This window comes from Cynocephalus volans, chromosome 13 (genome assembly GCF_027409185.1).
Source record: "Cynocephalus volans isolate mCynVol1 chromosome 13, mCynVol1.pri, whole genome shotgun sequence".
Lineage (NCBI taxonomy): Eukaryota > Metazoa > Chordata > Mammalia > Dermoptera > Cynocephalidae > Cynocephalus > Cynocephalus volans.
The window spans coordinates 74,285,257-74,308,878 of NC_084472.1; the positions used below are offsets into that span (position 1 = coordinate 74,285,257).

General features: G+C 34.6%; 1 protein-coding gene across 5 annotated transcripts in view; it reads right to left on the reverse strand.

The window, feature by feature from the left end:
- Positions 1–759: 759 nt before the first annotated feature.
- Positions 760–23,622, reverse strand: part of DDX60 (DExD/H-box helicase 60) — a 93,745-nt gene continuing 70,882 nt past the window's right edge. For all 5 annotated transcript variants that reach the window (XM_063076888.1, XM_063076892.1, XM_063076889.1 and 2 more), the window contains 8 exons: positions 21,940–22,044; positions 21,606–21,747; positions 19,876–19,997; positions 13,812–13,959; positions 12,363–12,505; positions 7,297–7,448; positions 5,613–5,675; positions 760–2,298 (listed from right to left, as the gene is read on the reverse strand). In XM_063076888.1, coding sequence (XP_062932958.1) covers positions 2,199–2,298; positions 5,613–5,675; positions 7,297–7,448; positions 12,363–12,505; positions 13,812–13,959; positions 19,876–19,997; positions 21,606–21,747; positions 21,940–22,044 — 975 coding nt within the window. In that variant the 3' untranslated portion in view covers positions 760–2,198. The remainder of the gene's footprint in view (positions 2,299–5,612; positions 5,676–7,296; positions 7,449–12,362; positions 12,506–13,811; positions 13,960–19,875; positions 19,998–21,605; positions 21,748–21,939; positions 22,045–23,622) is intronic.

Sequence of the window (23,622 nt, forward strand, 5' to 3'; positions counted from 1 at the left end):
ATTGTTGCTAAAAATCAAAAAGGAAGCTACCCATTGAGTCCTCCTCAAGGAGGATAGGCATAACTCCCCTCTTTTAAGAAGATTCCAGATTGCAAGAAATAGTCTTATTCTCCTCCTAAAAAATAGGAAGACTGGCTCAGTCATTTGGGGGAAAAAATCTGCATGTCATACTCAGACTCATGAAACTACAAGTAGGGAGTAGAATCAAATGTGACAATATCTTAATATTGTGTATCATTGTTGAGTAGAGATTAAGGGGCAGTAAAAACCACTTTAGTTACCAAGACACTTGGAAATGGAAATCAGTGTAGTATTTATTTTAAATAATGAAAATGGGCTTAGCCCAAAGAAAATACAGATCTTTAACATGGCACATGAAATGATGGGTTGGTTCCAAGGATCAGAACATTCTTCTGCATCTACACAAAATGAACCATGGGCGTTTTTCCAAATCAATGAAATCTATTTATAAATAATGTCATACAAAAGATCATTTTTCAGCAAGATGTCTGGGTAGTAGGAGAGAGCAGACCTTTTGCTCTGAGTATGAATGCTCTTTGTTCAAGTTTAGGGTGGAAAATAGATTCTAGAATTATGATCTGAGTCTGAGGCTAGAGAGTGAAAATGATTATATATAAACTATTACATATATATAGTGCATAAATGTATGCAAATAGATTGACAGATGCATGGATTTAACACAATGAAACCAAGTAAACAGATTAAACCATTTTATTTATTTGTGATTTTCCAGTCACTTATATACAATTAAACAAATACAACTCAAATAAAGCAAATCATGAGCAATATGTTTTCTTTTAAAGCATCACAAAAGTGATACCAAAGCTCTCATTTATATTTTCCTTTTATTTATTTATTTATTTTTATTGGTTATAAATATTCATGGGGTACAAAGCAATTGTCACCACTTGTGCTTAAGATGTGAAAGCCAGATCCATACTGGCAGCATGCCCATTACCACAAATTGTGGTTATACCCTGTGTCCCCCACCCAATTATCCCCGACCTCCTCCCATCCCCCTTTCCCCACTCCACTTTGTATCCCCGGGTATGTTCTCTCCCTCTGCAAGTCCAGCGCACCACTGTGGTCTTTCTTTCCTTCCTTCTTTCTCTCTTATCTCCCACATTTGAGTGAGTACATACAGTATTTATTCCTCTGTGCTTTGCTTACTAACTCAACATAAGTTTCTCCAAGTTCATCTATGTTGCTGCAAATGGGAGAATTTCATTCTTTTTTATAGCAGAGTAGTATCCGATGGTGTATGTGTACCACATTTTCCTTATCCAGTCGTCCATCAATGGACATTTAGCTTGGTTCCATGTCTTGGCTATTGTGAACAGAGCTGTGATGAACATGGGAGTGCAGGTATCTCTTCTACATGATGATTTCCATTCCTCTGGGTATATACCCAGAAGTGGGACTGCTGAATCGTCTAGAAGATTCATCTGTAGTTGTGTGAGAAAACTCCATATTGTTTTCCATTGTGGTTGTACCAATTTACACAATAGTGTAGGAGTGTTCCTTTCTCTCCATGTCCTCAACAGTATTTGTTATTCTCTGTCTTTTTTATTATAGCCAATCTAGCTGGGGAAAGATGATATCTCAATGTGGTTTTAATTTGCATTTCCCTGATGACTAGTGATGTTGAGCATTTTTTCATAGACATTTTTCATTTATATTTTCAAAAAGTAGTTTAAGTTTACTAGAAGGTAGTGTTTGAATAAGCATATATCTACATCATGTAATCACATTTATGTTAATTGGAGAGAATATATTTTTCCTTCAGGGTACCATAATAATTTTTTTAAGGCTTTTTACAAATCTTGACACTGAGAAGAAGAATATTAAGAATATAATATGTTTTTAGGCCTCACAGATTAAAAGTTGTTCTTCAGTCACATACATACAAAATGTTTGCATTTTCTTATTCAGTTCTCAAACTTACCAGAGGTGTAAGTGTAAATACTCAACTAAAAACAGAAACTAACATTCAAATATTGTAAACAATATGTCCAAGTGTACTTCTGATGGAACATGGCAGGTGTGACTGCAACTCTGTTTGAGTCCAAAGGGCTTGCTCTTTCCACTTCATCATAGATGCACAACACAGGAGAATCAAAAGTTGACACGTAAAACTCCTATGGTGATATTTTAAGTGTTTTTCATAGACTTTGTTTTTAGACTTTTTCAAGTTTTCCCATAAAGGTTTTACTAAGTTGTTCAAATGCTAAGACAACACTGTCACCTTCATCTTCACATAGTTCACGCAAGGAAACACTGCAAATGGGAAAAAAAATATATACAGCACCTATTTTAATGAGATTAAATATTATAAGAATGACTTTTTCTGGGTAGGCAGAGGTAAGTAAATCCAATTAGATGATGACGAATAATGATAAGAAATATATTCACTCTAAAAAAACTTATAAAAAGAAATTAAGGCCAACCCCCATGCAATTCCATGCCTATTACCAAGATGGTTTGAAAGGCTCTCAATTCCATGTAACTTGATCCTTCCTTCCTTCAATAGCACAACACAAATTACTTTTCCTTTCTCTATACATCTCTTATGGAGTCATTCTGTGTTTTTTCTGCTACTGTGTCCAGTACGTACTGAAACTCACAGGTAACTACCTCTATGAAGAGGAAAATATTCCTTTCTTTACCTAGATGTAGGAGAAAATTAGAAAAACGGGATGTGATAAGCAGAATAACGGCTCCCCAAAGATGTCCACATCCTAATTCCCAAAAAGTTATCAGTACGTTAGGTCACATAGCAAAGGGGAACTACAGTTGCAGAAGGAATAAGAGCTGTTAATTGGCTGACCTTGAGATGGGGAAATAATCATGGATTATCCAGGTAGGCCCAATGCAACCTTATAGTTCCCTATAAGTGGAGGAGGAAGGCAGGAGAGAGTCAGTGTCAGAGGGATACAATGTAAGGCTCCACCATCCATTTGGTGACAGAAGGGAGCCACAAGCCAAGGAATGCTGGCAGCCTCTAAAAGCTGGAAAAGACAACAAAACAGATTGTCCCCTAGAGCCTGCAGAAAGGAATGCAACCCTGCTAACACCTTGATTTTAGCCTAGTGAGACACATTTTGGACTTTTGACCTCCATAACTATAAGATAATAAATTTGTATTGGTTTAAGCCACTAAGTTTGGGGTAAGTTTGTGCAGGTGACAAGAAAGAAGAGAAGAGATCCACAAATGACCAGTAGAGCTGGGCTAACCAAGGACTGAAAGCAATCAGAATCTGACATCTTATTAGCCTTTTATTATTTGGACCTACCTTGTTTCCACTTGCATTTCAGTTTATTTCCTACTGTTTTCACTGACCTACTACAAAGAATGATCACACCTGTATCCACAACACTCAAACTCCTGAGCTACAGACTTGTAATTGTGACTACTGGGCATTTCCTCCTGAATGACATCCCCCAGATATCATGTGACAGGTGTAAATTCTAACTCACTGGTTTTGGTTTTCATTCCTAAATATCATCCTCGCCCCACATTTCTTCTGTATGACTAACTAAAACAGAAACCTTGGTTATGTTCACCACCTTCATGAAATTTATTACTGATTCCTTTGAATTTCACCTCATAAACATGTCTCTAACCACTGTTCTGCATCATGACTTCTGTTTCCTTTAATTCAGACTTTCACTCATTCTCACCTGCCTGCCTACTATAGCCTTTGAGTCAGTCCTACACATCTGCCACATATATAAACCATAGACCCGTGTCACACTTATGCTATGCACTGTCCATGCATTGCTCAAAATATTAAGCTCAAACCTCCACTGGGACAATTAAGATCCAAATTTCCTTTAAAGTCACTTACAGCAACTCAGCATCTTCTCTCATACCTATCAAAAGCCCCATGTTCTACATGTCAGCGTAGCAGGTTTGAAGACTGCCCCTGACATATCAGGCCCTTTTTTGTTTCTGTACTTTGGAAACATTACATCCTCTGCCCCGTTGCTATAGATTGGATCCCCAACAACCGCCCCCCACCCCCACCACGTCATTGAGGCTTAATTCTCACTGTAACTCTTGAGGGTGGGAAATACTGTTAGGGTAATTGAAAGGTGGGACCTTGAAGAGGTGATTAGATTGTAGGACCATGGTGTAGTGAATGAATTAATCATGATGGCCAGGGGCATGGCTCTGAGGGATTTAAAAGGAGAGCACATGAGAGGTTGGTCTCTCTCTGCTTCCACCGTCTTTCAGTGTGAGACCCCTGGCTCACTGTTGCCACTATCAGATGTGTTCCTTGGACTTCAGACTTCCCAGCCTCAGAAACTGTATGCGATAAATTTAATTTTCTTTATAAATCACCCAGTTTCAAGTATTTTGTTATAAACCACAGAAATGGACTAATACCCCCATCCTTCAAGTCTTGGTTAAAAAATTACTTTTTCTGAGACTCCTTCTCTGAATACAAATAGAGATAGTCACTCCCTTATCTGCCATCACAGCACTTAACTATGTTTGTAATGTCTCTAAGTTAATTTCTTTCACTGCACTAAGATTTTTTAAAGTAGAGATAGATTTAATGATTCTTTATATCTCAAATGCTCAGACGTGTCTCAAGCCAATAATACTTCAATACTTGTTAGATGAATACATGAATGAATGATTTTCATAAACTCAGCTTTTGAGATGGCTGCAAAGTCTCTGGAGTTTCTTGGGCTGCTCTGGAGATTAAAACTCTGGCAACTAGGAGCCACTCAAAAGAATACCCTACTAAAGATATTCCAGGCAGACAAAGCAGCTCTCTTCTGCTCTAGCATACTAAAAGTGTCACTCTCTGTATAATAAATCCAAACAGGCCTGAATCAGCTCAGATCAAAGAAATAAAAAACAATGACCTGATTGGCAAGAACACAATAATGAAGGGATTTGTTTCAAATTAAATGCATATGAGTATAAGTTAGTGAGAACAAAGGAGCATCCATAGAGTATTGAAGTGCATGCAGATTGGAGGCTTTAGGAAGATGGACATTTATCTAGGCAATATTAGATCGTCAATGGAGCCTAAGAACGGGAGTATCCATACAGAGCTTGGTATTGTGTATGTTCCTAGTGGGTTCTCTTAAAGATGAAAACAGGAAGCCAATATGAGAAATCAGAGTCAGATAAAGCCTGGAGAAAACACTGGATAAAGCAAGAGATTTAAGGGTATGTAAGTGGCTATAAACCAGAAACCTGATGGAGCCCTAAGGGTCCACCTGAAATAGCATGTATCTGACACATACCGCTTGTGGCAATTGAGAATACTAGGGTCTAGGGGTCACTGGGGCTTTGGAAAATTGCTGTCTGTTGGTGAACCGTGTCTGAGCCTGAGACTGTAGTCTGGATGGAGCTTAATCTCAAATGGATTTTGGAATTAATTCTATTATAGAAACAATGCAACATGGTGTTGAAGAGAAGTTCTCCAGAGCCTTTGGTGAGTTGAAATGCATAGCACCTAAGAGGCTCAATGGCACCTTCAAGTACCTGGCTCACAGTAAAAATGAAACATTTTCAAATTACAATTAAATTATTGAAAATCCTGAAATCAATATTTAAATATATAACACACCTGATAGCTTCAATGGTGAGTGCAAAATCTTTCAACAAAAGGTAAGCTTCTCCTTCATTCATCCTAAATAAAACAACATGTAAAAATTAATGGTACAAAAATAGTAAAGAGATTTTATATGTTAATGTTGGATTTCTCAATAATAGGTTACTTTCGTCTGTCAAGACATATTAACCAGAATCACTTCTGCCACAGACTCCCTGATGATGGTATTGATGATTCTATGGAAGTGATGATTCACCTTCAAAAGGTGAAATATCACAGCCACAAATAATCAATAAATACAGGAAGCTGACCATCTCAGGAGAAAACCAAAATAGAAAAGTAAAGCTCAGGAGAATGAATGGGAACTAGAGAATCAAAAAGGAAAAACCACATGTATTATTTACTAATGTCATGGCTACATTATTCACAATAATGAGTCAGATTTAAAAAACAAAAAACAGGAAAAAAAACCCAAAGCTCAACTTTCCCGGAGAATCAACATTTTTATATATGAGTACAGTCATATGCTGCATAATGATGCTGCAGTCAACAAACTGTATATACGACAGCGGTCCCATGAGATTATAATGGCTATACCACATTGCCTAGGTGTGTAATAGGCTATACCATCTAGGTCTGAGTAAGTACAGCTTACGATATTTGCGCAACAATGAAATCACCTGACAACTCATTTCTCAGGACCTATCCCACCGTTAAGGGATGCTTGACTGTATCTTAATCCAATACATATCACTGAAAATTTTATGTAAAATATAAATTAAATTCCTGCTTTGTTATGACAGAACACCCCTCAACACATCTACGTACTCAGTGCCCAAATCAATTTCTCTATTCCCAGGTAAATCCAAGTTTGTTTATCCCTGCTTACTATTTTTGAAAATAGTAATTCTCAAGTAATTGTCATGTACTCAGTCCTCAGATGTGTGAAGTATATACAGTCCTCCCATGGTATCCAAGGGGGATTGGTTCCAGGACCCTCCATTGATACCAAAATCTATGGATGCTCAAGTCCCCGATATAAAATAGCATTGTATTTGCATATAACCTAGGCACATGCCCTCGTATACTTTAAATTATTTCTAGATTATTTATAATACCTAAAACAATGCAAATGCTATGTACATAGTTGTTTTACTGTATTGTTCAGGAAATAATGACAAGAAAAAAGTATGTGCATGTTCAGTATGGACACAAGCATCCATATTTTTAAAAACATTTTCAATCCAAGGTTGTTTGAATCGAGAGATTCAAAACCTATGGATACAGAGGTCCGACTATACTCCTCTCAAACATTGGAGAGAATGGCATTATTTGTTATTATTTGTTACTTGGTTTTAAAATATCTAATAATGAATAAATAGGATGCCAATAAATAAAATTTATCTGTGAGCACATGCAAACATCTGTATCTTTAGAGTATATTTTTATTTCAAGTGAGCTGGCCTAAGCATCAAGATTTTGCTTGTAAACCACAAATGAAAATAATACAGTTTGTTATTCTCTCTTGCCGTTAGTCTCTAAGAAAAAAATCCATTATGTTTAGTATGATTAACCTATACTTGAAACTATAAAAAGGATTTTTTCTTAATATTCATTAAATTCATTGGTTATATATAGGGATGGAAATGGAGAGGAAGGGAGAGAGAAAGAGAAAGAAGGAAAGAGAGAGAAAACATACCTGTTATCCTGGACTAATCCTACCAATGAACCGTGTTTGTAGAAATCAAGCGCATAAGCATTAAGTGATAATCTTCTTCCACGGCTATCAAATTTCTGGGACTGCAGCACAGGAGCTTGAGTGTGATCAATACCAATTGTACGTAGAATGACCTGAAGAAATACAACTCTTCTTACTTTGTTGTTTATATGTAAAGAAAGTTTATAATTTCTTGTACAAGAGTATTTCAAAAAGTTCATGAAAAAATGGAATAAAAAGCTAATATGAATTTTTCCACAAACTTTTTGAAGGCCCCTTGTATTGTGTTTTGTAGTTACTCCCCTTATCAATGTTTTTAAAACCCATTCTTTATGGTGATGGAACAGGGTGTCTTTCACACACACTGGTGGTGCCACGCTAAGCAGGTCTAGAGAATAGCTTAGCTCCACCTATGAACATGTCGGCCTCCATGGCTTACTGATGGCAATTCTACCATCCAGCTCTAGAAAACAGCAAGACTCAGTAAGAAAGAAAAGCTAACAGAATTTTATCATTGTCTTTATAGGTGCAGGGAATTCCTTTATAAACAGAATATCACGGATCTAGAGGCTTGTATTTCACAAGAAAAAAAATTCAACTGAACACCTCTAAAAATCTTTGGAACTCAATTATCTGAATAAAAAGGAGCGGGAAGAGGGAGGGATGAAGAGAAGGAAAGTAAAAAGAGGAAGAAAGCAAATAAATAGTTTTCTATGTCTGCTAATGTTTTGAAACTATACTTTATGAGGCCAATTGGAACTCTAGCATACTGCTAGTGAGAGTGTAAATTAATACAACTACTTTCTAAAAGGAATTATTAGTAGCTTGGAAAGTTAAATATTTAAATATTCTTATGATCAAGAAAATCCTTTTAACCCAGAAAAGTTATCCCCAAGAGAAACGATTGACATGTGCACCAGGTGTTCATAGCGACCCTGTTAGTAACAGCGATGACTAGAAACAAACACAAACACTTATTAACAAGAGAATAAATAAACAGATTGTTTCATATTCACAGGATGAAATATTATCAAGCAGTAAACATAAAATAGGGTTTCACTTCACAACATGAATGAATCTTAGGAGCACAGCATTGAATCCAAAAAAAACCACAAAAAAACAAAACAAAAAAGAAACTTCCAAGAGACTGCAGTAAATACTCCTTCACTCTAAGTAAAATTCAAAAGCAAGCAAACAAACAAAAAAAAGTGATATTTGGAACACAAAAACTTTTAAGAGGAGATGAAAAACACAAAGTTTAAGATAGTTGATTAACCTGGGGAAAGAGGGGAGACAAGAAAATGAAGCAACGAAGGAACACGTGGGTCCTCAGTGCATGGGTGTTAATTTTAGTTTAATGCTTTCTAGCTTATCTATATACTATATAAAGATATATACGTATGCATATTTAGTATTACACTAAAATGTAATAAGTAATAAAAGTAAAATAGTTTTAAGAGATTATAATTTACACTAACTAGTAAAGTAGGTTTGTATAAAATGAGTTGGGAAAGGCAAAGGGCATGTTACCATCAAGCAACGTTCAGTAAATATTCACCAGTGCAAGATGCTTCAACATAGAACCAGCCCCTTCTCTCTAGAACACCATCAGAAGCAGCTGTGAGTCTGATTCAGTTCATGCCTTGTGAATTAAAGGTCTCTTCCAAATGATAATTGTGTAGCAATAAGATACAGACATTATGTCCTATTACAACCGTATCAGTGTCCCTTCAAAACCCCATGAAAAACTTACAGTGGAAAGGAAACAAAAGTCAATGGTATATACTGTCCATAATATGAATTAATTATACAATAAATAGAAAAGGAAATTATAATACTTAACAATTAATGTATTTTTTTCAGTGTGGTTAGCTACAAATCTCTTACATAAGTAATTAGTTGCTTGTAATCATAAAGATAAAATACAGAAAAAAGCTTCATAAAAATTACTGAGTCTATAAGCTAAAGTGCAGTGCTTTATTATTCATATGCCAGATTCCCACGATTCCACATTCTTCAAATGCAGTACATTGTAAGACACCACTCAGACTGGGGTAAACTACAGAACTAGTCTAATAGGATTCCAGACAGGATCTGGAGCAGTGGTCTTCATCTGTTTTTTAACCACACACCTTATTAATTTTTTTTTTTTAAAAGAAGCTTTATTCTAATAGCTATAGACCAAATGAATATTAGAAAAAGATGATATAAACAAATTATGCAATATTTAAAGTATGTTTTATTTCATATTATTAATAGTACAAAAACTTTTTCCACTCCAGTTGTTATTGTTATTATATTATTAATCTAAATATTAATTTAAAAACAATTAACAATTACCTTAATTGTTGTAGCTTCATACTATTGCTGGCTAATATATCAAGATAAAATGCATATTTACATGGGTCAAACATCACTTATAACAGTATATATAAACATAGATTTAAAATAATTGGATAATTCTTAGTTTGGAGGCTGACATCTCAGATCTGGTTAAATAGTCTTTTTAAAAACTTTAAAAGCTCTTGTAAGAGCTTCTTACAAGAAAATCTGTCATATTCATAGTGCTTATTTATACCTTCATGATTTGAATTAGTTTTAATCTACATTTACTTGTCAGTAATAATTTTATAGTAAACGTTCATTTTTTTTGAGAGTTAATTTAGTCAAATTACATATTGGTAAATGCCCTTGGTAGGCACACAAAAATTGTAATATATGTCAATAACCAAAAGTGAATAAGCAAGTGAATCTGTGCTATCAGCACCACCATATTATGCAACTCCCACTTTAACCCCAATGTGCTTTATAAGCTTTACATTAGGGTGCATGTACCCTGGAGGGTTGTAGGGGTGGCTAATGCGGAAATTTCCTAATGGGAATGCAGGCATGGATAATTGCACAAAGTCATCTCCAGATCTTCAACTTCCGTATGTATACTTTCCTAAAATTGATCTGCTTGGGAAGTTACCTAAGCTGAGAGGTCTTCTTTCATGTATGCTTTTTTCTCACTTTGTAAAACAAAAAGCCCTCTTCTCACTTACTATGTTACCTTTCTTGGGTCTTGAAGATGTACAGGGTAACAAAAAACATCAATATTGCTTTCCAATAAGAGAACTAATGACCCTAAAGACTGAGTAAAACAAACAAACAAAAAAAACTTTCCCAAATTAGGTTGTCTCCAATTATGTAATTTCAACAAAATCAAAGGTGGATCCCATCAAGTAGTTAATTAAGAGAACATTAAAAAATATATTTTGAAGATAGATTGCTAGGTGATTTGGGGCATGTAGCCCAGATGCAGTTCAAAGAATTGTGTAACAAATTTAAAAAGTATTACAAAAGTTTTCCCATTACCAGCTGTATTAGTCTGTTTTGTGTTGCTATAACAGAAATACCTGAAACTGGGTAATTTATAAAGAACGGAGGTTTATTTGGCTTATGATTCTAGGACAGCTGCATCTGGCATGGGCCTCAAGCTGCTTCTACTCATGGCAGAAAATGGCAGGGAGCCCATGGCAGGTACAAGCAGATCACATGGCAAGAGGAAGCAAGAGAGAGGTGCCAGGGTCCTATAAACAACCAGCTCTCGTGGGAATGAATAGAGTGAGAACTCACTCATTAATCCCCTCTCCCCCAGGGAAAGCATTAATCCATTCCTGAGGGATCCAGCCCCATGACTCAGTCAGTTTCCAACACTGCCACACTGGAGATCAAATTTCCATATGAGTTTTGGAGGGGACAACACATCCAGACTCCATCACCAGCCATATATCTATTTGAACAAGATTTCTCAGCACTCACATTAAGAATTGATTCTGAAACCCTGTCTCATTCTAGAAATAAGTAATATTCATCCATAGTTATAAAGACTACTTTTTTAAAAAAAATTCATCTCACTAAGATATGCATTTCCAATATATAATATTTATTTTTAGTAAGTTCTTACCAAAATTTGTATTTTACTTAAGTTGCTGTGATCAACAGGAAATAAACATTAAATTCAAACCAGATTGTTATTTTAGCTGTGTATGATACATGGAGTAACTGCATGGTAAAAATTTATTACCTTAAGATAAAATTATGTGGGGAAATGCAGGAAAAAAAAATGCTGGTTTGAGGAAGAGAACTATGCAAAATTTTAAATCCTAATTTTAAAAAAGTTTATTCCTGATTTATTTTAAAGTTGATGACCATGGGTATGAAAACACCTTGGTGTTTATGTTCCACTTTATACAATTATAAAAATGATGTAATTTTAACACATCAACATTCGTCAGAAACTGGAAACTGTATCATTAGAAGCTATTTAAATTTAGGGTAAAAAATGGATGTGTCCATTTAAAATGTACAAGGGTATATGCAGTTTTTCAAAATTATTTTAAGTGATATAGGGCTGCCTTACATGATAGAAGACTATTTGATTTTGGAATGAAATGGAGTTGAAACACCAGTGTCAATCCATAATACGAAGGTACATTCAGAAGTTCATGGAAATATTTATATTACCTTTCAATTCTATTTTTCCACAAACTGTCTGAAGTACCTTCATATCAAATGTAATAAAGCTTATTTTCTTTCTCAAATTTTGTATTAAAATGTATATTAAATTTCTATAAGTTTATTCCTACATTCAAATGGACCATCCAGGATCTTCCAAATGTTCTTTGCTCTCCACTTTAGACATTAATAAACCAACGCATAAATGATGTTTACAGTGTTTATAGCAGTGCTGAGAAAGCTTGATGATGGTTTTACATGCTATTCCCACAGCAAACTGGTGTCAATTTCTGTAGTCTTCAAAGGTGGAAGAAAAGTAGTGGTGCTTGGGCATTCTCTATAATAGAGCAAGGACCCTCAGGCCAAGTCTGAGAAACTGAAATCTTACTGGCCTCAGAGCACCTTTTCCTGGATATTTCTGCTGGTACACCTGTATGTTTGTTTGTCTTTTCAGTTTGGGATATTGAAGACCCTCCTAAGCTGCCTAGAAGTATAAATACATTTTTTCCTTAAACACCTTTCATTATTAAACCCCATTGTTCACTTACATGGTTTGGAGTATCTGGTTGAAGCAGATCACAGTCAGAGTTCCCAGAGAGACAAGCAAATGGTGAAACGGCTACTCTTCCTTCCTTGCAGTTCATCAAATGAGACACAAGCTGGGAGTCTTTACACTCATTACCTGTGAAATCTGACCATAATAGATTGGGATAGATTCATTTTTAAAAATCAGCGAAATTGTCAAATTTTACCTACTTCCTCTAGACCATGGTACAAGGGGCCTATATCACAATGAAGACTGCACGAGCTACATCACATAAAGTGAGTTGTACAGCCCAGCACAGAATCCATTCAATAAAAGTTAGCTATTAGTATTTGTATCACTATTATAAAAATTGGTATTATATTTTGGTTGCTTTGCTCAATAGGAAATAAAACACTAAATTTAAATTGCATACTTTTTAATAGAGAATTATTGTTACTACTTTAGTACTTTTTTCCACTGAACCCAGAGCTGGCCTCAGAGATTTTCTAGAAAGGGTGTTCCAATCATCCACTATTAGTAGGTTTGGAAAGGGGATATGAGAAGAATACATTTTCCATTCATGATCTTATAATACACGAGATTATACATTCACACTTGGCTCTAAGTTGTAATTGAGGCAGAATATTCACACAATCCCACTTCACCTCCCCTGTGATGTTCACAGTGCTCCACTCTTATTTTCTACTTTTGTTCATGCTGCTTCCTACTCTAATGGAGACCAAAAAAAGCTACAAGCTCAACCACCTTGAATTTTTCCTATTGAGGTTGTTACGGTATAGGAAATTACTACCCACAGCTCAACCATTTCCCTTTATTCTCAGTCACCTTTTCCTGTTTATTTCCCCTTAGAAAGCTTCTATCTTTTAGTTCGTGTAAAAGAAAAATAAGAACAAACACTAATAATAGTGTTTACCATGTGCTGACCACAATCTTAAAATATTCACATATATAAAGTTGACCATTATAGCTCACCAAAACTAGGTAGATAACGTTATTCCCTTTTAAATATATCTTTCGAAAAAACTAAGGCATAAATATGGAGTCGCTTGCCCCAGACTCACTGCTAGTAAGTAGCATAGCCAGAGTGTGGACCCAGGGAACGTGTTCGGAGTCTGTGCTCATGAACATTGAGCAAACTTACTCTCAAGAAAAACAACGACAATTAGTCTCTAGTTTCCCCTCATCTCATAAATATCCTTCCTCCATTTTCCAGGCTTGACTCCAAAGCAGGTTTTAATCAAGATGGCTTATAAATAACTCCATTTAGTTCCATCCTCCATTGCCCTTTTAATTTCTAATAAGCACAGTTTCTTTCGAGGGGGGAAGCAGAAGAGATCCTCAAAGGCAGGCTGACCTTTTGGGGACTCCACTACTCTTCTGGGATAAACTGTTCTTAAGCAAGATTATGTATTCTTTAAATTATTCCAAAATGGAGCTATAATATACTTACTGATTTTTGATAAAGGGAGTTGATATTCCTGTTTCATATCAGCCAGTTTGGAAACAATAAGTAGGAAAGAGGCAAAATCCTTTGTAACTGCCATGTTATACTCATGTAAAGCATCACTGAAATCCTCAGGGAGATCATCAAGGAACACCTAGAAGCCAAATATTTTTCAGAGATACCTATATATCTTCCTTGGAAACTGAATCTTTGGACAAAGAAAGGTAAAGAGCAATGCAATGTAATTCCATAGTTACCTCTTTATTCAATAATGCCACTGTTTCATTTCCTTATTGGTGAAATTGAGGTGAAATTCACTTTTGTTTCTTTTTTTGCACTCATGAAAATCTTACTCTTCACTCCTAAAATTTTTCTTTGACAATACATGCCACTTTTTAAACAGTAGCATGCCCTCAAATGACATTAGACTTGTGAATATTTCTGAAGAATCTACTGACACATTTAGAGAGAAAGCAACAAGATAAAATACACTTGCATGCCTAGAATAAACCTCACTTGGTTCTGAGACTATTTAATACCTCACTGGATTCATTTTTTTTTTCTTCAAAATTTTATTTTATTTTGTCAATACACAATGTGGTTGATTATTGTGGCCAATTACTGAAACCTCCCTCCTTCCTCCCTGTTCCCCATCCCTCCCAACACTGTCCTTTCTGTTTGCTTGTTGTATCACCTTCAAGGAATTGTAATTGTTATGTCTTGTTCGCTCCCCCCGCCCAAGTTTTTTGTGTATTTATTTATTTTTAGCTCCCACAAATAAATGAGAACACGTGCTATTTCTCCTTCTGTGCCTGACTTGTTTCACTTCATATAATTCTCTCTAGGTCCATGCATGTTGTTCCAAATCGCATTATTTCATTCTTTTTAATAGCTGAGTAGTATTCCACTGTGCAGATGTACCACATTTTCCATATCCACTCATCTGATGATGGACATCAGGGCTGGTTCCAACTCTTGGCTATTGTAAAGAGTGCTGCGATGAACATTGGGGAACAGGTATACCTTCGACTTGATGATTTCCATTCCTCTCGGTATATTCCCAACAGTGGGATAGCTGGGTCGTATGGTAGATCTATCTGCATTTGTTTGAGGAACCTCCATACCATCTTCCATAGAGGCTGCACCATTTTGCAGTCCCACCACAATGCGTGAGAGTTCCTTTTACTCCGAAACCTCACCAGCATTTATTGTTCACAGTCTTTTAGATATTAGCCATCCTAACTGGGGTTAGATGGTATCTCAGTGTGGTTTTGATTTGCATTTCCCGGATGCTGAGTGATGTTGAGCATTTTTTCATATGTCTGTTGGCCATTCATATATCTTCCTTTGAGAAATGCCTATTTAGCACTTTTACCCATTTTTAAATTGGGTTGCTTGTTTTTTTCTTGTAAAGTTGTTTGAGTTCTTGTATATTCTGGATATTAATCCTTTTTCACATGTATATTGTGCAAATATTTTCTCCCAAAAAACCAACTTTTTGATTCGTTGACCTTTTGTATCATTTTTTGGGTTTCAATTTCATTAAGTTCAGCTCTGATCTTAATGATTTCTTTCCGTCTGCTAACTTTGGGTTTGGATTCTTTTGTTTTCCTAGTTCTTTAAGGTGAAGTGTTAGGTTGTTCACATGCCATCTTTCCATTCTTCTGAAGTAAGCATTTAATGTGATAAATTTCCCCCTGAGTACTGCTTTTGCAGTATCCTTCAGGTTTTAGGATGATGTTTTCGTTAGTTTCAATAAATTTTTTGATTTCCTGCTTGATTTCTTCTTGGACCCATATGTCATTAAGTAGAATGCTGTTTAATTTCCATGTGTTTGTATAGTTTCCAGAGTTTCGTTTGTTATTGATTTCTAGTTTTAATCCATTGTGGTCTGAGAAAATACATGGGATAATTCCAATTTTTTTGAATTTGTTGAGACTTGATTTGTGACCTAATATGTGATCTATCCTGGAGAATGATCCATGTGCTGATGAGAATGAATATTCTGAGGTTGTTGGTTGGAATGTTCTGTAGATATTTGCCAAGTCCAATTGGTCTAGTATGTTGTTTAGATCTTGTGTTTCTCTGCTGATTCTTTGCCTAGATGATCTGTCTAATATTGGCAGTGGGGGGTTCAGGTCCCATGCTATTATGGTATTAGTGTCTATTTCCTTCTTTAGGTCTAATAGAGTTTGTTTTATAAATCTGGCTGCTCCAACATTGGGTGCATATACATTTATGATTGTTATGTCTTCTTGATGGATCAATCCTTTAATCATTTTGTCTTGGTCCTCATTATCTCTTTTAAAGGTTTTTAGTTTAAAGTCTATTTTATCAGATAAAAGAATAGCTATTCCAGCTCGTTTTTCATTTCTGTTTGCATGGTAAATCTTTCTCCATCCTTTCACTCTTAGGCTATGTGAGTCTTTATGGGTGAGGTGGGTCTCTTGAAGGCAGCATATAGTTGGGTCCTCCTTTTTAATCCAGTCAGCCAGTCTGTGTCTTTTGATTGGGGAATTTAATCCTTTTTCATTAAGAGTTGTTATTGAAAAGTGTTGATTTACACCTAGCATTTTGTTGATTATTGTTTGGATGTCTTATGTGTCTTTTGTTCCTTGCTTTCTGATTTACTGTTTGTTTTCGGTATTTGTTGGTTCCTTGGGTTATAGATAGCCTTTTTGTGTGTTTATTTTCTCTTCATGAATGCAATTTTTATTATACTAGTGGGTTTTGATTTTTCTTGGGTTTTTACGGCAGTGGTAGTTATTTTTCAGGTACCAAACCCAGTACTCCCTTGAGGATTTCTTGTAAGGGTGGTCGTGTGGTAGTGAACTCCCACAGTTTTTGTTTGTCTGAGAAATATACTATTTCCCCTTCATTTCTGAAGGATAGCCTTGCGGGGTAGAGTATTCTTGGCTGGCAATCTTTGTCTTTTAGTATTTTGACTATACCATCCCATTCCTTTCTGGCTTTTACGGTTTGAGATGAAAAGTCTGATATTAGTCTGATTGGGGCTCCCTTACAGGGGATTTGACGCTTCTCTCTTGCAGCTTTTAAGATTCTCTTTTTGTCTTTGAGTTTTGCCAATTTGACTATAACATGTCTTGGAGAAGGCCTTTTGGGTTGAATATGTTTGGGGATCTTTCAGCTCCTGAATCTGAAGATCTGTGTATTTTCCAATAACTGGGAAGTTTTCTGCCATTATTTTGTTGAATATGTTTTCAATGCAATCTCTTTTTTCCTCCGCTTCTGGAATACCCATGACTCGGATATTTGAGCGCTTAAGGTTGTCTAATATCGCTCCGATTTTATTCAATCCCTTTAATTCTTTTTTTATTTTTTGTCTGCCTGTGTTATTTCAAACAGCCCATCTTCAAGGTCAGAAGTTCTCTCTTCTACTTCTGCAAGGCTGCTGGTTAAACTCTCTGTTGTGTTTTATTTCATTGAATGAATTCTTCAGTTTTGCAAGCTCTGCTTCTGGTCAGTGTCTACCTAGCATATTTTTTTCCATCATTCTATTCTTAACCTTTCTGTGATCTTATAGCTAAGATGTGATTTGTATAAACAGCATATATGGTCGTGCATCACTTAACAAGAGGGACACATTCTGAGATGACATCATTAGTCAATTTCATCACTGTGTGAACATCATAGTGTGAATAACATTGTGTTAACTTACACAAAACTAGATGATGTAGCCTACTACACACTTAGTCTATATGGTATAGCCAATTTCTCCCAGGCTACAAACCTGTACAGCATGCTACTATATTGAATAATGTAGGCAATTGTAAAAAATGGTAAATATTTGTGTATCTAAACATATCTAAATAAAGAAAAGGTACAGTAAAAATATGGTAGTATAATCTTATGGGACCACCCTCATTTAAGCAGTCCATGGTTGACTGGAACATTATTATGTGGCACATGACTGTAGTCGTGTGCATTTTATTTATTTTGTTTTTTGGCAACTGGCTGGTTTGGGCATCTGAATGTAGTCGTGTGTATTTTAAAATACAATCTGAGAACCTTAGTATTTTACTTGATGTATTTAGTACATTTATATTTAATGTAACTTTATATAATTGAGTTTTCTATATTATTATTTGTTTTCTATTTGGGCCATCTGCTATATATTCTTTTCTCCTCCCTTCTTGTATTTTTTCACCCAATCTTTTTTCATTAACATATATTTGTGAGTTATTTTACTAGTGTTTCAGTTGTTATCCCAGAGATTACAAGATACATTTTTAATTTTACATCTCAATATTTCCTAAACTTTAAAACATTTAAGTCTATTTATCATTCTCAACTCTTGCATTATGATTGTCATGAATTTTAGTTCTACATATATTTCAAGTTTTATAATACATCACAATTTGGGGGTACAGTGTATATTCATTTATGTCTACTCAGACACTACCCTTTGAAGTGTACTTCACTTCATCTTGCATTTTCATGTTTCTAAATTTTGAATTTTTTCATCTGCTAAAGTTTATGATATTTCTGTTATTGCAGACCTGATAGCAGTGAGTAACCTCAGGTTTAATGTGTCTGAAAATGTTTTAACTTCATCTCTATTTTGAAGAATGTTTTCACTAAGTGTAGAATTCAGGGTTAGGAGTTATTTTATTGAGCACATTAACAATATTGTTCCATTGTCTTCTAGCTTCCATTATTTTGGTTAAAAAGTCAATTATTATTTATTATTGCTTTCTTTATGTGTGTGTCACTTTATTTTCATTTTAGCTGATCTATAATTTTCTCTGTGGTTTTTTATATAATAAATGTTACAAGAATTCAGGAATTTTTATTTATCCTTTAAAGTGTTTTGGTATAGCACCTCAACATTTCATGCAGATCTGTTACCCAACATCCTACGGTGAGAACATGCTACATGTTTGTAGTCTCTCAAGTTTCTCGTCCATGGAATCCACTGGGCTTTTTTAATCTCATGAAAGAAGCCCTCTGTGAATGCTAAATCCAGTTTTCAAGCCATGTCTGGAATTGACACATTCTTTCAGACAAAAACTATGGCTGGAGATTCCTATCATGCCTTGGAAAAGCTCTTGCCTCTGGACAGTTTTAGCACATCTACTTCTCATTGCATCCACAGTTCTCTATTGCAGTAGTAGTGGTGGCTGCCCACCATATCCTACCTGGAATGGACCAATTTCCAATAATCTTTAAGAGAAAAAGAGACAGCAGGCTTCCATTCAGAACTTTCTTGTGTTGTATTTATTTTTATGACAATATCTTCTTTATTAAAATAGAAATACTGACTTTTATAAGTTAAATATAAATTTATTTAAACAGAACAATTCAATAACATTTAAAGAATGTATATGTGAAAAAGTGCGAAGAGTATGGGTCAGTAATTAAAGTCATGTTCGCTGGTGTACAGGACATTCTGTGAGGGCATAGATTTGTAATTCAACATTGTGGAACTATTTTTTTGTTTCATAGCACCTCTTTTCTAAGATTATTTAGTATAAACCAGCCTATCCCACGTTCTCAGATTCTAGTGAAATACTGTAGTATTCAATGTTGATTTAACAATGGGGAATCATGACCATAGAAAATGTTTCAAATAAAATTGAAAAAGACCTTCTTTTGGTTTCTGTGAGTCGAAGCATGATTTCTTAGATGACAATTACAATAATCTCTCAGTGAAGACATTATAGTTCACAACATATACTTCCTGTCCTAGTCCTAACTCAAGGTGAAAAGGTGTAGATTTAGCAATGGGGATGGTAGTTTCACTTAAATGCATAATTACCTACATATATTATTTAATCACTTAATTCTGTAATTTGCTGCAGTCAAATTAAAAACATGAGTAAGACTGATCCCATTTTTTCCTCAAGACATTTAAGCTTTTGACAGATTTTTAGAGGAAGACTTAAGAATTACAGATTAAATATCACACTGATTACAAAAAGAACAAATTATTCTGCAAAACAAATGAACGATCCTATATTTAATAAAATCCTATTGCTGCTGAATCAGTTCTGGTAGGATCTATTTAATGATCCTAATTATCAAATTTTATCAGAATCATACACTTTACCTTTGATTGATAAAACTTGAGGTTAGCATCTTGGAACTTTGATGGAAAATGTTTCCTTCCAAAGAGATGTGCCAATACTAACACCAACTTTTCCATAACATCTTGAGAAAAATGTTTTGAACCTATACAAAACAAAGTTGTAAACATGAAAAAGTGTAATTCCAGTTTTTCATGTTTACATTGAATTTTATATTACATTTCATTTCATGGAACTAAAAATTTGAGACAAATATAGCAACTGAGGAATGACTATGTCAGCTGACAGCTTTCATCTATTCCTTCTTTTCCATTCTTGCTATCCACACCCTAGCTCAGATCCTAGTCATGCCAACCACAAATTGCTTTATCTCCTTACCTAGACTTTTCTGGATGATCATCTCTCCTAAATAATTTTATGATCATGTCTCATACCTACTCAAAAAATCTCTGATGCCATTTCAATGCCTTATAAACAAAATCTAACTTTCTTAGCTTAGAACTTAAAGCTTTCCAAAATTCAGAACATAAATAACCTCCCAGTCTTATCTCTCTGTCTTACCTTTCTACCATTTATACTAAGTTATTGTCAACTTGAGTTACTCTATTCTTCATAACACATGAGCAATATACTGTAGTGATTAAAAAGTTGCTACACTTGATAACTTGGGCTCTAGGGTCAGACTACCTATATTTGAGTTTTGGTTCTGACATATTGCAATTTATTTAACTTCTTTATGCCTCAGTTTCCTAATTTACAAAATAAGGCTAGTCCTATTATCTGCCTCATAAAGTTATCAAATTTTCTATACCCATGTTTAAAACCACATACACCTACCCACCCTCACATAAATTTTAAAAATACACTTCAGATCTAATGGCCTGAAATTATTTCTCCTTTTTACAGAACTTTTGAGAGACATAGAATTTTCTGAGTAACCTTGTTTCAGAACAAGGCATATTCAGAGCCTAGTAACTCAACCTATTGTGCAAAGTAAAGCATTCTTATCAATTAATAATAGAATATAAAGTAATATTGTGAAAGGCATTGAATTCACCAGGCATTAGGAAATATAATAACATTAGGCACAAATATTACAAGAGAAAAACATTTATTTTAGGTGCACTGTATAAGGGATTTATTATTTAAATGTACCAATCAAAGGCTTTTAATAAAAATTGTATTAAATGGAATTTATTTAAAATTTTACACAATATGTGCAAAAATTATGATATGTTTGGGGGAAAACAAGATTCTAGATTATACAATTAATATAATATCAGCTATGTAACTATATCCAAATAAAATATGATTGGAAGAAAATGTTCACAAATATTAACAATGATTATTTGTGGATAGTGGAATTATGGATAATTTTTTATTTCTAATGTAATGCTGTTATATATCATTTTTTACGATGAGCATAGATTATATTTAAGTAGAAGAAAATATTTTTTAAATTGTATATATTTTAATATGTTCTGAATCCTGAAAACAAAGAATCACTAAAGTTAATACTCTAGTGAAGTTGACATTTTAAAATAGTTATCACAAAATATGGCTGTCTCCCATATAATCTGTTATTAGGTATTTTATTTTATTTTACCTGGGAATCTACAAGTTGTCTACATATTAACTGTATTTTCTTTACAGAAAAAATATTCCTGAAGTGTTTACTTTCTATAAATTTGTTGCTATTTTTGGACTATATGTATATATTTCTATATACATTTATAGGAAACCTCAAGCTTACCTTTACTGGTTGGCTGACAAAGATTGTGAAAAAGGCCTTTTACAAGAAAACTGACAAAAACAAGATTAGAAGGTTCATGATAATGCAAATGTGATACAAGTCCAGCAAACCCCATAGGATTGGCTTCTTGATCTAAATAGCCCTAAAGAACAAAAACAATTTATTAGTTTGACACAACTTGCCACATAATTAATAAATGGCTTATTAAGTGCAAGTTTTAATAATTATATCAATTATAAGTAACATTAATCAATCAAAGATTACAATTAATTCGGTATGGTAAGAATCTAGATGGTAGCAATCTCATTTTACCAAAAAAAAAGCACAATCATACCTCCTTCACCAGGAACTGCAGAGTAAACAAGAAGTAAAGTTTTAACATGTGCACGGTTCTGGGGCGTTTGAAGGACAGCAATGAATGCTTTAGCACTGACAGCACCTTTAAAAAAGAGCACTGTTATCCACATAGTGTTAAGTGTTATGAAATACATTTGTAAATTATAATATAATATAGCTGTTAGCCATGTCTATTATTCCACACTGATATCAGCAGTACTTAAGATTCAGTTAGATTTTATAGTATGTGCTTTGATGCATTCTTCCAGGGCACATCCTTCCTTAAACAAAATAGAACACATAAAACATAATAGCAGAAATGAAAAATATTGCCAGACAATCTGATAATAAAAATCATTTCAGTTTAAGAGCTTATAGGTCTTGAATTGTTCTGGGAGAAAAATATATATATATATATTTACATATTATATATATATAGTATTCCATGTCCTACAGTATTGTTGCAAAAAATAATGGAACTAGGTTGATTAAAACCAAAGTAATAAAAATATTGCTTGGTATCTGGTGTAAAACAGTACTGAGGTTCACATATCTTTCAACTTCCCACTAACATGTCTATGAAGTCCCGAAAAGGAAAACTTCCCATTATCACCAGAAGTTAAAGGCCTGAGAGTTTATAGAACCTGGGAAGAATCTCAACTTACTATAAGGCCAATGGACTAGGAGGAAGGAAGGGAAGGTGTAAGGGAGGAAAAAAGGGGCGTGCTCTCCATCTCCTTTACCATGGAGGGATTCTTTTTGAGTGCACCAAAAATGGCCTGTCCTACAACCTCTTCTCTCTCATATGCCACATTTAGTCAGAGACAGCAATGTTTAGGAAACAGCAGAGTAAGGGGGTAAGTAAATAAGTAAGTAAGGGGGTGAGGAACTCATGGGTGGTTCACTGTAACCTTAGAGGTGTAAACCCAATAATTAAAGTCTTACTAAGATGGTTAAAATCCTGATAGAACTGCGTACTATAGTGTATAGTGATTAATGACATCCTTATGACCAATGTGTTGGTAAGACTGGCAAAAGTAGAAGATGACCTTTTAGTCCTACAAATCTACATAAAATGAAGATCTGCTAAGTACTGATATTTGGGTCAAAGCCTATTCATCCAGCCTCAGTTTTGAAAGGGTATTTGAGCAGCATTTAGGTGGACAGAGTGAAGCCAGAAGAAATTTCATACATCCTACTGCTGGGCCAACCATCAGATTTGGATGAATGTATCTTCCTTAAAAAGTGAGAAAATAGAAAAACATGCAACAAATCAATTCTTTGTATGAAAATTGATGACCCTCCTAAAATTATTCAATCATGCTGCAAATATTCCTACATAAGAACATTAGACAAACAAACATTATTGGCCTTAGGGTGCTTACATTCTAGTGGGAAATATAGAGAAAATGAATAAAAACATAATAGAGAGATAAATATAAAGATGGATGGTATATGGATACATAGTTAATAGATAGATAGATTTGATGTTATATTAGAAGGAATAAGTACTATGTATAACTGAAAAAGAAACATTGTCAATGCGGCAGAAAGGGGAAACATTTACAATTTAGAAGGGTGGTGAGGGTAGTGTTAGAGCAAAGAATTTAAAGGGAGAGAGGCCATGCATATATCTGAAAGAAGATCTCAGAAGCAGAAGAAATTATAAGAGCTGTGGTCT